The sequence below is a fragment of the Podarcis raffonei genome, chromosome 17 (genome assembly GCF_027172205.1).
Source record: "Podarcis raffonei isolate rPodRaf1 chromosome 17, rPodRaf1.pri, whole genome shotgun sequence".
In the NCBI taxonomy this organism is placed as follows: Eukaryota; Metazoa; Chordata; class Lepidosauria; order Squamata; family Lacertidae; genus Podarcis; species Podarcis raffonei.
In genome coordinates, this window is record NC_070618.1 from 14,471,846 (window position 1) to 14,490,023 (window position 18,178).

The following is an 18,178-nucleotide window of genomic DNA, read 5'->3' on the forward strand; positions in this document are numbered from 1 at the left end:
AGCACTGTGAATGTGTGATGCTGACACTCCATATTTAAGGGTTCAATCAGGACTTGCCTAAAGGTCCAGATGGTACTGAGTAGGGCGGGACTTAGAGAACAGAAGCAAGAGGGCAAGGATGAGGTGCTTAACCCTGACCCTGCCTCCTGTTTTTCCCTGGAGCTCTACTTCTCCAGCTAGTTTTCTCTCAGCCTCAGGAAACTTGGGCCTGGGAACCTGAGCTGGGGTTTGAAGTGGAGGAGGAAAGTAATGGGGAGAGGGAATTAAAGCACTGTTAACCCAACTGCAACTTCTCCACTATAACTTGCATCCTCACTCACTTTGCAGCTGTTCAGTGGAGTCCTGGGTCTTCTGCCAACCATTCAATCTAGCCCTTATTTCCAGTGAAACAGCTTCTTTTTTATTTCATGTGCTCTGTGGGCTATTATTTGTATGATTGACTGTATAATAATTTCACTTGGATTTTCATGTTGACCTCATTGGAGTACTAGACAGAACACACAATAATGACATCATGGAGAGTCTGGTGGAAATGACTATAGCCATCACATCATCACTTCCTTTCCAGAAATGCCAGTGCTGATGTGGGAACTCTCCTTACCAGGAGCAGAAATAATGTGACAGCTGGCATGACCCAACTATGATGGCGTCAAGGGAATATCAACACATTATGGCCATTTCCAGTGATCACAGGACACAGTGGCCATACAGAACCAAGAGCTAGCCTATTCTCACCTATAATAGAGAGGCTTTCCAAATGGTTATATAAAGTAACAAAACATCTCCTCTCTCACAAGTCTGGCTTTCTCAAATACAAGGGAGGCTTTTGGACCATGATGTTGCTGCGGCAATTAAGCCATTTGACTATTACACTATGATATCTAAGGATTTATCCAGATGATTTGCCCCACCTAAGTTTCTTTTTTCTTTAAGTTGACTTTTAAATTCTGTGATGTGACAGCTTCCATTTAAAGGTGTACAGCTTGCTTTTAGAATAGAACTTGTAATGGTTTGAAAAAAAATATGGTGGCAGGTGATGACCCTCAAAATAGTAGTGTTTCAACCTGACCTCCCCTTTGACTCGAGGATATTTTGAAAAGCACAATCACTTTTGTTGGGCTTATTAAGCCATCCTGGAAGAGTGGGGGGGGGACTCCATTTACCTCCTTTGATTAATCACCTTGGTATGTTCAGTCATAGGAGCTAAATTGAGTTGCTGGTTTTTTCAGGAAGACTGGAGAACAGTAATGATAGAGGATATGGGAAAATTTTAGGACAGCAGTAGGAAGCCTGTATCCTGCCCCCAGAAGTTATTGGACTTCAAGTCTCATCAGCCCTGGCTAACATGACCAATGGCCAGTGAAACAGGAAACTGGGTGGCCAAACCTGTGGAGGGCCAAGGATTCCCCATCCCTGATTTCTGACAGTATTCTTATTCCTGTATTGGAGGGGGCTGGACTAGATAACCCTTGGGGTCCCTTCCAACTCTCCTATTTTATGATTGTATTATTCCTTATTTATGGAATTTATGGTCATTATAAGTTTCTAAAGGCTAATTATTTTTTAAAGCTATTACATTGTACTTTGCAGATGAAACCCACACTCTTTGCTAGTACAGGAGAGCAATCTCTGTAGTTTAAAAACTGGGGTCTCTCAACAGTTCTCGCATAAGTTTGCGGCTGCGCTTTTGCAGTGGATCACATGCATTAGAGGCTTCGTGATGAGAGAATTTCTGCTGATCACCCTTGTAACAGGGTAAAAAGCATTAGGACTTGAAAGGCCCATCTCATCTGTAAATTATAGTGTTTTAACTATGCTATTTAGGTAATTAAAGCACTGGGTGATTTGACTTGCTGCCCATACTCATTTTCTCATTCTGTACTAAACTTTGCGAGATAAAGACAGAATGACCAAGTCATCAGACTAATGAATGCAGAATAATTGAATTAACCCATCAGCGAATGTTGACTACTGTGACTCTTTGGGAGAGAAGCACCAGTGTTTTGAAATCTTCATGAAAAGAACCAAAATGCAGTGCCTTTGTGTTTATGAGCTACTGGCTGCACACATTACATTTTAGGCACACAACTAAGCTTTTTTAAAAAAAATAAGTGTCCACCTAAAATGTAAAGTGTGAAGATGACAAGTACAGTCATACCTCGGGTTACAGACGCTTTAGGTTGCGCGTTTTTGGGCTGCGCACTGCGCTGAACCCAGAAGTACTGGAAAGGGTTACTTCTGGGTTTCGGTGCTCGCACATGGACAGAAGCACCAAATTGCACTTTGCACATGCGCAGAAGCACTGAATCATGACCTGTGTGTGCGCAGACACAGCACTGCAGGTTGCGAATGCTGCGGGTTGCGAACGTGCCTCCCACACAGATCACGTTCGCAACCCGAGCGTCCACTGTATGTATCATACTAGCACACTACTAGGGAGATGTAGTTGGCCAAAGCTGAGGTCCTTTGTTGCATTTATCATTCACTTTACCCCAGCAAGGCCTTAAGCATTGCCTTAGACCAGGCATGTCCAACAGGTAGATTGTGATCTACCGGTAGATCACTGGACGTCTGTGGTAGATCACTGGCTCCCCCCACAGAAGCTCAAGAACTTTGGTTCACCTTAAAAAAGCTCAACATTTTGTCCCTGCACTGCAACTTTGTCCCTGCTCAACAACTTTGACCTGAACCCCCAAAAAAGGGGGTAGATCACTGCCAGTTTTTAACTCTGTGAGTAGATCACAGTCACTTGGGAGTTGGCCACCCCTGCCTTAGACAAATCTCATATATTTCTGCCCAGGCCAAAGATCTTTCTCCCATGGTAAAGGCAGTAGCAGAGAAAGGGGTCAGGGGGGCGGTCTGCCCTGGGTGTCATCCTGAGGGGGGTGACATTCGGCATCCCCCCTCCCCGTCTGCAACTCCCAAGCCTCCTGAGCTGTCAAAACAAAGGGGGAAGGCTGCGGGCAAAGCAGCACAGCTCCCCCCCTTCCCCCAACAGCTCGGGGTAGAGTCCTGAGCCTTCACCACTTTGCTGGTGCCCTTCCCCCTTCGTTTTGACAACCCGGGAGTCGGGGGAGAGTCGCAGGTGGGTGGCGCACCGTTGCCCCGCACTCCCAGCTGGAGGAGGCAGGCAGGCAGGCAGGGGAGAGGATGGGAAGGAGGCAGGCAAGCAAACAAACCAGGGGACTGGAATGGGTGCCACATGCCCCGTCCCCTCCCTCTCTATGAGCGGTTCGCCCCACCCCTGGACACACCGCCCCAGGTGCCAGAGAAGCTTCCTCCGCCACTGGGTGTGCAGACACGCCCTCAATATTCTATCAGATCCATAATGTAATATATGATGCAGGTGTTCCACACAGATGCTCCCATGATTAAATAACCCTGACGTCTCGCCATCTTTTTTTGAGTCTGAAAACCACAAATACAGCATCCCCACTCTTCCATCATGGGAAAAGGATCATCCTAGAGAAAAATCTGAATTTGGCCTTAAACTTCAGTCCTAATCCCATTTACCACTGCATTCAGGGGGGCTTACTTCTGAGTAGATAGCATTTGGATTACAGTTTTAGGCTCTTTTGAAGAAAAAGCATAGGAAGGAGCGGGCAAAGCAAATTTCTGCTGTGGGAGATCTGTTGTCTTGATTCTCTCTTTGTAACATCTTGCATTTGTCCCATAGGTTTTTAGCCAATACCACTTTTCACGGGCTCAGTGGCCACATTAAAGTGAAAGGCTCCTCCATCATCAGTTCGGAAAACAACTTCTTCATTTGGAATCTGCAGCACGATCCGGTAGGGAACCCGATGTGGACTCGTTTGGGGAGCTGGCAAGAAGGAAAGATCATAATGGATTACGGGATCTGGCCAGAGCAGGCCCAGAGGCACAAGAATCACAACCAGCATCCCACCCGGCTACACCTGAGGGTGGTGACCCTCATTGAGCATCCCTTCGTGTTCACAAGGGCTGTGGATGATGAAGGACTATGCCCAGCTGGACAGCTCTGCTTGGACCCCTTGACCAATGATTCAGCGGTGCTGGATGCCCTCTTCGAAAGCCTCCAAGGGGGCAATGACACAGTGCCCACAGAGCTGAAGAAATGCTGCTATGGCTACACTATAGATTTGCTGGAAAAATTAGCGGAGGATATGAACTTCGATTTCGACCTGTACATTGTCGGCGACGGGAAATATGGGGCTCTGAAGAACGGTCAGTGGACAGGGCTTGTAGGCGACCTCCTGGCTGGGACAGCCCACATGGCTGTGACATCATTCAGCATCAACACAGCCCGTAGCCAAGTGATTGATTTCACCAGCCCATTCTTTTCCACCAGCTTGGGCATCCTGGTGAGAACCAAAGACACTGCGGCTCCTATTGGAGCTTTTATGTGGCCGCTCCACTGGACCATGTGGTTGGGGATTTTTGTGGCGCTGCACATCACTGCAATCTTCCTCACCCTGTATGAATGGAAAAGCCCCTTTGGGATGACCCCCAAGGGAAGAAACAGGGATAAAGTTTTCTCCTTCTCCTCTGCCTTGAACGTCTGTTACGCCATCTTGTTTGGTAGAACAGCTGCCATCAAACCCCCCAAGTGCTGGACTGGAAGGTTTCTCATGAACCTCTGGGCCATTTTTTGTTTATTTTGTCTGTCGACGTACACAGCTAATCTGGCTGCTGTCATGGTGGGAGAGAAAATCTACGAAGAACTGTCTGGAATACACGATCCAAAAGTAAGGACCAGCTGTTTATTTATATAGTCAGCTTTTGGTTATTTCCATTATAAGAAAAGTCTTCCCTACTGCTGTTTGTGCAAATTATTTCGTTATGCCTCAGTGTCACATTTAGAACTGTATTTCATGTCTCCCCATTGTAAGGCCTTTGAGGGGGCTGGTTCAGACATACTGTTCATCACTTGATGACTACAGCAAGAAGCGGTAGAGCATGAGACTCTTAATCTCAGAGTTGTGGGTTAGGGCCCCAAGTTAGGCAAAAGATTCCTGCTTCGCAAGGGGCTGATGATCCTTGGGTTCCCTTCCAACTCTACAGTTCTGTGATTCTATGTATGAATGAGCCACCACGGATCAATCATCACAGACAAGATTTTGTGCCACATGTCAACTCCAATGCCCTGCTTTCAAATTGAGTGCTCGTTGTACATTCAGCGGTGAGACTGCAATGGTTGAGTCATCAAGTGATGAAAAACTGTGTATGCAATACATGCACTAGCAGCAGCCTTGATTGAACATAATCATGAGCCACAATTGACATGGGACCTGGACACCCTACACATTCCTATGTACCTTGCAGTACAAGTGGAAATGTGCATCCCCATTCATAAGACATAGCAGAGGAGTGGGAAAACTTCTGCTGGACTACAGCTCCCATCATCCTTGACCATTGGTCATGCTGGCTGCTGGGAACTGGAGTCCACCTATGTAGGGAGGGTCATGGATTTCTCAAACCTGAGGTAGTGAGTATAGAGCCCAATTCACCCCTTTACTTTGCTTAACATCTGGCCTGCTGATGAGTTCTGGAGAAACAGAAAGGTTATTTTATGACATTTTGGATAGTCCTCACAAAGGTGGTGTGTGAACATGGTTTCATATGCTAGAGGGCAAAAATCTAGGTTTCTTTTTTCTTCTTCTCTTGCATTAGCAGCTTTTAAAATGAGAACCAAATTGGTTCCAGTTGGTTCCATTGGAGTGGATTGTACTAGCAAGTCTTAACTTAAAATAGTTTATGCCTCTGGCTACCAGTTGTTGGGAATCACAAGAGAGGCGAAAGGGCTGTTGTGCTTGGCTGTTGCATCTGATTGGCCACTGTGAGAACAGACTGCTAGATCAGATGGATCTCTGCTCTCTTACAGCAGGGATCTTCTTGTGTGCAAAAAGAATATTAATGGGAAGATCTGAGGATGTGTGGGGTGGAATTAAAGAAATAAATGCAGGATTGCTTTTGAAATTAAGTGACAGGTTAGCACTCAAAATATTGCTGGAAAATGTTTCGACAAAATGTCTGGGTTTTCTTTCTAGAAGGAAGGTTTCAAATGAAATTTCTGTCTATGTTCAGTGAAATCCTACATCCAGTGAACTGTCCTGAGACCTGTGGATATAGGGCAGTAGATAAATTCAATCAATCAATCAATAATAATAATAATAATAATAAACACACTTACTTGCAAGTGTGTCTCACTATGCTCTTCTGAGCATGCATAGGACTCGAGTTTTCATGTAGGGTCCACTGTAATACTTTAATTCATGGATGAATTTCAAGCATCCTCTGGTTTTGAGATACTGCAGTTAACAAGAATTGGCTCTGTCTTTTTCTCATCGGTTTGGAAATGTGTATGCATTTACCTTTCTTTGGGAGAAAAGCCATCTCAGTTCTTAGATCACTTTGAAATTACTTCTGTGCATGTCATCCCATAATGTCTACTGCTCCTTTCTTCATTCCGTTTCTAGCCCAGATGAGAATCTAGAACAGGGTTTCTTTTTTCTAGCTGAAGAGAACAGCGGTGAGATGGCTTACGATATTAATATTGGTTAGAAGCTTGGCAAATGTAGTGATAAAACAGCAGCTACTTTCAAGGGAAGTCCAGACCAGTTCCTATCAAATTAATTGGCTTTCTCTCCCTCCCCCCCCCCCACCAGAAGTGTTTAATTAACTGGAAAGCCTCTGGGTGACTATTGCCCTCTCCTTGATTGGCTATGACAAATCCTTCCTCTCTCCTTTGTGCACAATTAGCTCCTGCAGTGGGTGGAATCTATTCATTAGGTGAAAGGAAAACATGGGAGAAATGCACTCCTTACATTTCTTCTCCTTTCTTCTCCCTGTTTATGTTGTGGGCCCAGTTAAAATAGGGGTGGGGAACTGCTTGGCTGTGGGCTGGGTGTGGTCCACAGCACACCCAAATCTGCCCCACGTCCTCTCCTTCTGGGTCCTGCTGCTTCGTCTTCTGCAAGCTGCATACCACCCAACATTTCTCTGATGACAATAGGGACATCCTACTCTCACTATCCCTACCCAGCAATACCAACCATATAACCACCAGCCCAATGCCAACCATCATGTGCAATAGAAATGGTATCTGGAAGAGCCCTAAGGAAGGGAGTTCTGCAATAAGGGGGCCACCGCAAAGAAGACTCTCCTTCTGGTTTCCACCAACTAAGCACGCAGAGGCTGCAGTATAATCTAGAAAACATCTCATTGGCCAATGTGAGAACAAGAAGCTGGAATTGATCCAGCAGACTTTTCTTACATTCTTATTCCACCCTACTTTATAATGATTGGGGAAGACAAATGGCTGCTGGCATCTAATTTGACTCTTACATGTACAATAAAAAGACCTAATAAATCTAAAAATAGCTGTGGGGCATATCACCACAAAAACTCTAACTGTGCCCTGACTTTGAAACCAGTAGTATGAATGAGGACAAAAAATCAAACAGATCAAATAGTATCAAACTGCATTTCTCAAGGCTTTCTTCTTGATGGCCTCCTCCCACTCAAATTGCCTCTTGGATCCTTTTTCGGTTTTAGTGGGGAGCATTAAAAAAATCTTTTAACAAATGCTAACCTTTTCAAGGTGGTGGAAGACAAGTATGATTTGGGGCTGGCAGATGGCAGGTTTGACACAGAAATAAAATCCCCTGCGAGCTCTCAAGCGAGTCGGCAGTCTGCGCTGAAATATTAAACAGACTTTCTGCCCCGGAAAAAAAAAGGAGATTAAGAACTTTCCCATCCAAAGTCGCCATTGCCAGGGTACATTGGTGCCTCCAAGAGATAAGCAGGGTCAGATGGAAACAAAGCTGTCTGTCTCCCTATCAAAATGCACAATAAGAAGGCATGCTAAGGTATGTGAAGAACTCATCAGTCACACCATCACAGGGGCTAAGAGTCTTAAAGGGTGTTTGAAATGTAGCATCAACTATTTTTCTTCACAAGTTTTCCATCTCTTTAACAAGTGCCAAGGAGGCAGACATCAACAGGTGGAGTTTGCCCATCACTACTTCTCCATGCAGGATAAAAGCTCCTGTTCATTTCTTCCTGCCAGACATTTAAGGTAAAGGTAAAGGGACCCCTGACCATTAGGTCTAGTCATGGCCGACTCTGGGGTTGCTGCGCTCATCTCGCTTTATTGGCCGAGGGAGCCGGCGTACAGCTTCCAGGTCATGTGGCCAGCATGACTAAGCCGCTTCTGGCGAACCAGAGCAGCACACGGAAACGCCATTTACCTTCCCACCTATTTATCTACTTGCACTTTGACGTGCTTTCGAACTGCTAGGTGGGCAGGAGCAGGGACCGAGCAATGGGAGCTCACCCTGTCACGGGAATTCGAACCGCCAACCTTCTGATCAGCAAGTCCTAGGCTCTGTGGTTTAACCCACAGCACCACCTGCATTCCTTTTCCAGACATTTAAACTACATGTTATTTATTTTAAAAAATTAAACCCCTTTCCTCTTCCTCCAAGGAGCTTAGAGCAATGTACAGTCATTTTTCAATAGCCCTGTAAGGTAAAGGACCCCTGGGCAGTTATGTCTAGTCAAAGGCGACTATGGGGTTGCAGCGCTCATCTTGCTTTTTAGGCTGAGGGAGCCGGCGTTTGTCCAGAGACAGCTTTCTGGGTCATGTGGCCAGCAGGACTAAACTGCTTCCAGCACAACGGGACACCAGAAACCAGAGCACATGGAAACACTGTTTACCTTCCCGCCAAAGCGGTACCTATTTATCTACTTGCACTGGGGTGCTTTCGAACTGCTAGGTTGGCAGGAGCTGGGACAGAGCAATGGGAGCTCACCCTGTCGCAGGGATTCGAACCGTGACCTTCCAATCGGCAAGCCCAAGAGGCTCAGTGGTTTAGACTACAGCGCTACCCACATCCTCCCTGTAAGTTAGCCTCAGGTGAGAGACTAGCCCAACGCCTTGTGTTCAGCTCCATAGGCAGGTGGGGATTTGAACCCAGGTCTCCTCAGTCCAAGGCCCAATCACATCACACACTGAAAGCGCTATGAGACCACTTTAAACCGTCATGGCTGCCCCCAAAGAATCCTGGGAGCTTTAGTCTGTTAAGGGTGCTAAGAGCTCTTAGGAAATTCCTATCCTCTGCAGAGAGCAAGCATTATCAGATTTTCCTGTGAAAAGGGATTGATTGTTCAATCATTCTAAGGAATTGTAGCTCTGGGAGGGAAATGAAGGTCTTCATCCATGTAAGTAACAGTATATACATTCCTCTCTGGGTTTCAGGCAATACATTAAGTATTGACCAAGCAAAATTTGTAAAGCTTGTTCATTCCATCCAATGACACCAATGGCTATATGGGAGGTGAGAATTTGCTACCCTGCAATGCTAACAGTGCCCGATTTTCGGCAGTGAGGGGGGTTCCCCCACACAGAGAGCCAAGCCGAGGGGGTGCATGATGATGATGATGATGATGATGATACCTATATTTATACGGGTACCTACTCAAAGTTGGGACGCGGGTGGCACTGTGGGTTAAACCACAGAGCCTAGGGCTTGCCGATCAGAAGGTCGGCGGTTTGAATCCCCACAATGGGTCAGCTCTCATTGCTCGGTCCCTGCTCCTGCCAACCTAACAGTTCAAAAGCACGAAGTAGATAAATAGGTACTGCTCCGGCGGGAAGGTAAACAGCGTTTCCGTGTGCTGCTCTGGTTCGCCAGAAGCAGCTTAGTCATGCTGGCCACATGACCCGAAAACTGAATGCCGGCTCCCTCGGCCTGTAAAGCGAGATGAGCGCCGCAACCCCAGAGTCATCCGCGACTGGACCTCACGGTCAGGGGTCCCTTTACCTTTACCTTACTCAACGTTAGGCCCAAGTCATAGAGGAAATTGAGTTGCCACCACTATGACCTAGTGCACTTTAGAAAATGTGCAGAATGGAAGGCAAAGGGGAGGAGAACATGAAAATATTTAGGGGGCGCCAAATTTTTGTCCTCACTGATATCATGCCCTGATACTGGGCTCTTAAACTCAGAAGACTAATGATGATGGTGGTGATAATTTAAAAGAAACATTTGAATATCAGGATCCATACATGATTGGCTACATACTATATTTTATAATATAGTGTTTGTATTTTATGATGTCTCTTCATCCTTTCCAGATAGTGAGGGACAGATTATAAGAGAAAGTGATAGAAAGGGTTGTATTCTATTAGCTTTACCCCAGACTAAAACCCAATGAAATGAATAGACCTAAGTTAGTCATTGCCATTCATTTCAATGGATCAAGTCAGAGAACATGAGTGAGAAATTGGTGGGCTTCCAGATGTTGCTGAACTCCAACTCCCATCATCCCTGGCCATTGGCCATGATTGCTAGGGCTGATGGGAGTTGTAGTTCGGCAGCATACGGAGGACCAATGGTTCCTCACATCTGTTCCAGCATAGGTCACGGGCCTTGGGGAGCCTGTGTGGGAGGGCTTCCAGATGTAGATTGGGATCAGGCAGTCACCAGCCTAGCCCCCTGACATTTCTCCCACCCTTCTCTATGTGTTTCTAAAAATGGAATCTCCTGGCAATTAAACTGTGTGTGAACTAGAACAGTAGCAGCAAAAAAGCAATCTAAATTCAGATAAAGATCAAAAGCACTGAAGCATGGCAAATGGGCTTTACGTTTGCACTCTGAAGAATTAAAAAGGGAAGGAGCACCAAGAAAGAACCATTAGCCATCACTGTTGTTTTGAAAGGGAGTTGGGGTTTTTTTGTGTGTGTGTGTTTTTTAGAAGATAGGTAACTGCTTCCAGAATCAAAAACCTTATTACATTAGCAGCAAATTGCCAGCATTGCAAAACGGCAATAACAGAGTCCTACTTTAATCAGGTTAGATCTTTTGCATCTGATGAGCCAGTTGCAAATCCCACTACTGCAAGACCAGTATGTCAAGCATAGCGACTTCCACTGTCTAAGGTCAGTGATGGCTACAGGCAGACCACTTAATTTTCAGTGAAGAAATCACTGGTATATAACTCATACGAAACACTGTGTATTCTTGGTATGATAGAACAGGATCCAAAAACAGATTTTTCTGCGGGTCAAACCACATACAGTTTTTTATTTTATATTTTTAATGCAAATGGCATCATTGAAAGGGTGGTAGCTGATAATGATGGAGTTCCTAGAGAGGTTGGGGGGGGGACTTAACTCTAACTCTGCTCCTGAAGAAAATTCCACCTCTCAAGCTGGGATTTGCTTTTGGGGAAATCCGTCATTGGCCCTAGTGGGGGATTTGCTCCCTATGCAAACAAGCAGCTTCATAGAATCATAGAATTGGAAGGGACCCCATGGATCATCTAGTCCAACCCCTTGCAATGCAGGAATATGCAGCTGCCCCATACGGGGATCGAACTTGCAACCTTGGCGTCATCAGCACCAAGCTCTAACCAACTGCAGCAAGGGAGGACAGGGCTAAATCCTCCTCCACCAATCTGGATCGTTAGCCATTCTACCACCCCACCCCAAAAAGAAACCCTTCAATAAATAGCATCTAACACATACCCCTACTACAGTGGTACCTCAGGTTACAGGCGCTTCAGGTTACAGACTCCACGAACCCAGAAATAGTACCTCGGGTTAAGAACTTTGCTTCAGGATGAGAACAGAAATCGGGCGGCGGCGGCACGGCAGCAGTGGGAGGCCCTGTTAGCTAAAGTGGTGCTTCAGGTTAAGAACAGTTTCAGGTTATTCTCTGCATGTTACAAAATTGTATAAATCCTTAATTTGTCTAGTTGGTTATTATCAATAAAAAGTTTGTGAGAGAAACCAGAGATTAGAACTGAGAGAAGTCAGGGGACGGGGAGGGGGGTGTTTTATGTGAGGGAGGGGGAAATGGGGAGGAATTAAGGATGATATGTTTTAAGATAATATGTTCTGTTTAAATTCAGGCGAAGGCAAATACTTAATTTTATTTATGCTGTCTAATTTTAAATTGCTGTTATGGCCTAATCTGTATTGAAATTGTCCTTTGTTTTTTCCGGTGTTATGCTTTGCTGACTAGCTGTACGAGTTAATCTGGTCTGTGACCGTTTTTAATAAATTTGATTTGATTTGTTTAAATTCCTAATAAAAAATTCAAAAAAAGAGAGAACAGTTTCAGGTTAAGAACGGACCTCCGGAACGAATTAAGTTCTTAACCCGAGGTACCACTATACATGCATTTTCACCCCTCCTCTAGTTTGGCCCTAAAATATTAGAAGTGAAATTGCTCTTTGTCATCTCCTGCCATTCTCTATGTAGATATGTAATCTGACAGCTGATGATGATGTACATTCAGGAACTGTCAAGAAGGATTAGGAGGGCACTAGGAGCTCTTTGGATCAACAAATCCTACAGCGATGAGCTTCAGACTTCAGGACCTGCTGCTTAAGGACAGGGAACATTGGAAGCTGCCTTGCACCGAGTCGAGGACCAGCTACAGCAGTGGTCAGCAAACTTTTTCAGCAGGGGGTCAGTCCACTGTCCCTCAGATCTTGTGGGGGCCCGGACTATATTTTGGGGAACAGATCCCTATGCCCCACAAATAACCCAGAGATGCATTTTAAATAAAAGCACACATTCTACTCATGTAAAAACACGCTGATTCCTGAACTGTTCACAGGCCGGATTGAGAAGGTGATTGGGCCGGAACCAGCCCCCGGGCCTTAGTTTGCCTACCCATGAGCTGCACTATCCTGTACCAGTGCCAGATTTATGTATAAGCTAAATAAGCTATAGCTTAGGGCCCCACTCTCTTCGGGGGGGGGCAAAAAAGGAAAAAACCTGGATGTACATTTCCAAAATATAAGATGAAAAACAAATGAAATAAATCTTACATACAGCAACAGTGTTTTGTGTTGTGTAGGCTCCTATGATGTAAGTAATGGGGCCCCGCCTGCTAGCCTGCTCCCTAGAATATCACGGGTTTGCTCATTTCTATATATAGGGTGCCTAAATTCTGCATGTGCAAATGGCTTCAGATACCTATTAGGTCCATAAATTACCATATAGCATATATTCAACACAAAAAAAGCGACAATTTGTTGTTGACAAAGAACATATAAAGGGCCCCATCACCTTCAGTAGCTTAGGGCCTCATCAAACCTAAATCCGGCCCTGGTCCTGCAGCTGCCCTCCAGGATTTCAAAAAGGATTATTTTCCTTCCCTTCCTCACACCCTGAAAAAGGCTTGAGTTCAGCTGCTCTGAGCTACTTACTCTTTGACAAAGCTCTTCCCCCAAAATGCTTAACAACTTTGAGTTCCATGCTCCCCCCCAAAAAAGCTTTGTGTCCTGTATTTTACTTCTAGAAATATGACAACCGTATATTATAATGTACATTGTGAATTAGCCTTGACTACAACAGCACTCTTTTTTTCAATACCATGCTTAGCTTGGGGGGCAGGGTGCTGAGCCATTTTGGGAGGGTAAGTCCTTGTCTTTCAGAGCCATCATTCCCATTTCCAATTGCCCTCATAGTCAAGAGCCAATTTCCTGACAGCCCTGTGGAAGCAGCATCACACATTGTAAACCTTTCTTTTGAGAAGGAGCCTTTATGGTTGCAAGAGATAGCCTTGGAGTGATGAAAATCACCACATCTGTATGGGCGTCCCATGAGCCTCTCTGGCTACATGTCATTCCCAAAATTCTGTATCATCCCACACAGCAGTAACAATATTTTTTTACAGCATCAGGTGCAGTGGTGTGGTAAAACTGTCACATATATCTTTCCTCGTGCAATGGTGTTCCAGGTGGCAACAACAAAGCTATTAAGAACCGGACCTCAGAAATCCCTGAGGCAAAAACAAGATCAAATTTTAAAGTAAAGACCCATTTGGATTACTGCTTGGAAAGAGCTCTGCTACAGATGCTAGGAAAAGTGATTTCTGGACTAGCCCAGGCCTCCATTCCTGACAGCCGTGCGTGCTAATGTCGCTGACTTTTACAGCAGCCTTGGGCACCCTATCTGCATTTTTGCAAGACCGGCTGTGTCACAGAGCTGGAGATGAATCTGCAGCCTTTTAGTTCAGAGAGATTTAATCAGAGTGAATCAGTGAGCACATGACTGCAATGAAAGCAGCCTTTGCCAAGCGCGTGAGAGAGTGCGCTATACGTCCCCCAATAAAGCATTGCCCCCCTGCTGCGTTTATGGAGCAATTATTCAACTTTCTGTTTGGCTCAACTGCAAATTAAATGGGGAAATAGCTAATTTCTGGGATGCATTTCTGTTATCTAAAGCTGCAGAGGTGCCTTTAGATCATACCCTCCAACATTTCTCCAGTAAAAACTGAGGCGTTTCTATTCTACATCAGGAAGCTTCTCCTGTGTTAGATCTTGACAGACACCTAGACGTATTGTACACATATAAATCTGTCACCTTGAGCCAATTACAAGATCTCTGCCAATCCTACCTTACAGGATTGTTGTAAAGAAAGATGGTTGCGTGAGGGAAGGGATCACGTACAACATCTTACATAGATAAATACAATGAAATAAAAATTTGGCTGTAAGCTGTTTTGGGCCCCTGCCAGGGGAAAAGGTATTATAGTAATAGTAGTAGGGAGAAGAGGAGGAGGAGGAGGAGAAGAAGAAGAAGAAGAAGAAGAAGAAGAAGAAGAAGAAGAAGAAGAAGGAGGAGGAGGAGGAGGAGGAGGAGGAGGAGAAGGAGAAGGAGGAGAAGGAGAAGGAGAAGGAGAAGAAGAAGAAGAAGAAGAAGAAGAAGAAGAAGAAGAAGAAGAAGAAGAAGAAGAAGAAGAAACTGAGAGAATGAACTCGGTGGGACTTAGTTCTGTATAAAAATGGTTAGGATAGCAGTGTAAGACTTCACAGACTTTACCCAGTTACCTGGGAGTAAGCACCATTGAATACAGTGTGACTTACTTCTGAGTAGACATATAAAGGCTTGCAGCGTAAAGCTCCATTTACAATAAAGGAATAAACACTTCACACATTTCCTTTTAAAAAAAATGGCTGGCTGGTGAAGCATTGCAGTTAAAGAATTTAAGGTGTCTTGGTGACATTTTCCTTCAAAATTATAGGGAAGGCTTCGTATGCCAGCTTCACCATTTTCTTTATTTAGTGCAGGAATTTTATTTTCGATATAAACAGGACTCCATTTTTGCATCTCCACATACCCCACTTTTAGTGGTTCTCTGAGACATGGAGGGGAGGAAGAAGGGGAAACTGGGGCATTCTGGGATCAAATCAGACACCGGGACACCTTCTGTAATTCCGGGACTGTCCCTGGAAAATAGGAGTGTGTGTATCGGGGTCATGGCAGACAAGCAGAACAGAACAGCAGAGGGGTCATCAAAATGGGGCATGTGTGCATGTCTTGGAAATATTATTTGAACCTCTTTAGGTTTGCTGGGCAATTCTGTTACCTTGATTTGACAAACACCTTAACTGATAAAGAGGAGAAATAACTATGCTACAGAGAGGCATGCATATTCAGTTTTCAAATACTCTTGTTCACAATACAGTTGTGAGCTCTTTGACTAGCAAGTGGTTATGTGGTGTCCAAAATTTTTTCAAAGAGGGCCAGATTTGATGAAGTAAAGGGCCATGAGGGCCGACCAAAGGGCCAACCAACATTGTTGAGCTTTTTTTTAGGATTGAAGTTGTTGAGGTTTTTTTTAGGATTTTACCCCAGGAAACAAACTGCCACAGGGGCCGGATTAAACCGACCGCCAGGCCAGATTAGGCCGCCGAAACGGACTTTAGACATGAAGTGTCCTTCAAGGACTTGTTAAGTACAGTGGTACCTCGGGTTAAGTACTTAATTCGTTCTGGAGGTCCATACTTAACCTGAAACTGTTCTTAACCTGAAGCACCACTTTAGCTAATGGGGCCTCCTGCTGCTGCCATGCTGCCAGAGCACAATTTCTCTTCTCATCCTGAAGCAAAGTTCTTAACCTGAAGCACTATTTCTGGGTTAGTAGAGTCTGTAACCTGAAGCATATGTAACCTGAAGCATATGTAACCCGAGGTACCACTGTATCTGAAACTCAGGAATCATGTCAGTCAGTTAAGGAGCAGCAGAGGTGTTTTGATGTAATAATGATTGCAAGCATAGTGAAAAGACAGAAGTAGGCCCACAACTAGCCTGATGATAGTACAGGTCTATTTTCCAAATGGCACTAAATGACATTGAGCAATAAGGAGAAGGAGACTTAAGCATTCTCCTCACAAGCTTTTCCATGTCTTATTTATGATCAGAAAAACATTGAGAAAAGATGAGGTAATGTGAAGTAGCTCTGTAGTGAAGTATGCCTGGTCTCCCAAATCAGTCCCATTTCCCCTGAGGGACTTTGGCCACAGAGAAGAGTTATTGTGGAAATGAATTTGCTCGCAAAACATATTCTTCCAATTCTCCTCTGCAAGTGTTTGTATTGGAAGTTCACCATATTCTCTGAATATTCAAATGTTTGCTGAACATTTGCTGAACAAGTGATACTTGTACCTGAAATATGAAAGTATTGAATTTCCCTGTTTGATATTTTATTACAATATTTGATCATTGCATTCAGTAGTTTGACATAATTTTTTTTTTCATGTGTTGCAACTGAAGCATTAATATGTTGGAATGCAACGGTATTTCATATCTTCTTGAATTTGGTAGTTGGCCTGAAATGGTATTTGGTATTTAATATGCAATGGTCTGTAGCATTTGACAGCTGAGATTCATATTTTATGCTTGAACTATAAAGAGATTCCATCAAGTCTAAAGTACTCAAAAACATGGAATATTGTTGCAAAATTTTACAGTCACACAATTCCGTATTGAATTTCACATGTGCAATTTGATTAAAATTTCGGGGAAAGGGGAGATTTTGAATGTATCAAATTCACACTTTCTGAAATAATATGCGAACTAAAACACAGCTATCTTTTGAAGTTCACACTTTTTTGAATTTTGCAATCCAATTCTCCAACAAAACCCTGTTCACAAAATTGCATATATTAGGGGGAAAGTGTGCAGGAAAGTGAAGACATTAGGGGGGAAAACATACAACAATGCAGTATATTAGGGTGCATACGTATTGGCACCTTCTGTATCTAAAATCTGAAAATTGGTTGAACTGTATGAAAGGGTGGGGGGAGGGAATACTGAACATTCTAAAAGACCATGGCTTTCTCTTGTTAACTGTAGGAAAATTAGGCGTAATATAGATTTAAAAGAATACTTTATTCTTTGCAACTGGTGTTTTGTCATTCAGATACTTTATAGTCTGTGCCACAGTATAAACTTGCCAAATGATAGTGCATCTGGTCTCTGCTGTACTTTAGCGCCACCACCATAGATGGACAGAAAATGGTATTGCAGCTACCTGCTGAACAGAGGGCAGGTGACACCCAAAGTTTGTAGCTGTTCCTATAAAAGAAGCTGACTCTGATCTGGCTCCTCCGTTGAAACAATATGTTGACTGAGGTAGAATCTAGACAGGTATTTAAAAAACACTGTGAAAATGCTTTTTAAAAAAAGTTTTGAAAAATGTATTGAATTTTTTCCATAGCTCACCGTCGCCATCTAGTGTCACATTTGTATAATGCACCTTACAACACATAGCATTTTATTTGCATCTGTATAGCTAAGTCCTGAGTATTGACTGAGCTTTCAAAGCGCCTGCCTGCCTCCATGCTTACCTCCAAGGTTGATTTAAAAAAAAACTCCTCAAAACAGTCTGCATCTGTAATTAAATTGTTTTTAGATACTTCCATTGTTTTATCATTTAGAGTCCTGGGCTCTTTTGGGAAGAAGGGCAAGAAATAAATTTAATAAATAAATAAAATGTAGAAGGAAGAGAATGGAAAGCAAAGTGTAAGCATACAGTTCTCTCAACTGGGAGAATGTTGGAATCCTAGATCAGGATAATGATCCCACAGTGACTGTGCAGCCCTTCACACAACTCAGACAGTTATCACAGACATCTGAAGGCTCTAAGCACTTAACTCCCTAAGCACAGAAGTTGTGATCTTCATTTGTTAATGTGGCCGAGATGCTCAAAGGCCTGAGAAGCTAGAGGAACTAAAAGATGTTGAGGAACCTGGGGTCCCTACAGATGCTTATGGGCTAAGTACATAGCTCAGTAGGTAGAGCATGAGACTCTTAATTGCAGAGTTGTGAGTCTGAGCCCCACATTGGGCTAAATTTTCCTGCATTGCAGGGGGTTAGACTAGATGACCCTCGTGG

General features: G+C 44.1%; 2 protein-coding genes across 2 annotated transcripts in view; both read left to right on the top strand.

Annotated features, from left to right (window-relative positions):
• ALDOB (aldolase, fructose-bisphosphate B) overlaps positions 1 to 18,178 on the top strand; it is a 166,936-nt gene that overhangs the window by 48,670 nt on the left and 100,088 nt on the right. The window lies entirely within an intron of this gene.
• GRIN3A (glutamate ionotropic receptor NMDA type subunit 3A) overlaps positions 1 to 18,178 on the top strand; it is a 94,809-nt gene that overhangs the window by 45,783 nt on the left and 30,848 nt on the right. The window contains exon 3 of the mRNA XM_053371626.1: positions 3,677 to 4,724. Within this exon, the coding sequence (XP_053227601.1) occupies positions 3,677 to 4,724 (1,048 nt within the window). The remainder of the gene's footprint in view (positions 1 to 3,676; positions 4,725 to 18,178) is intronic.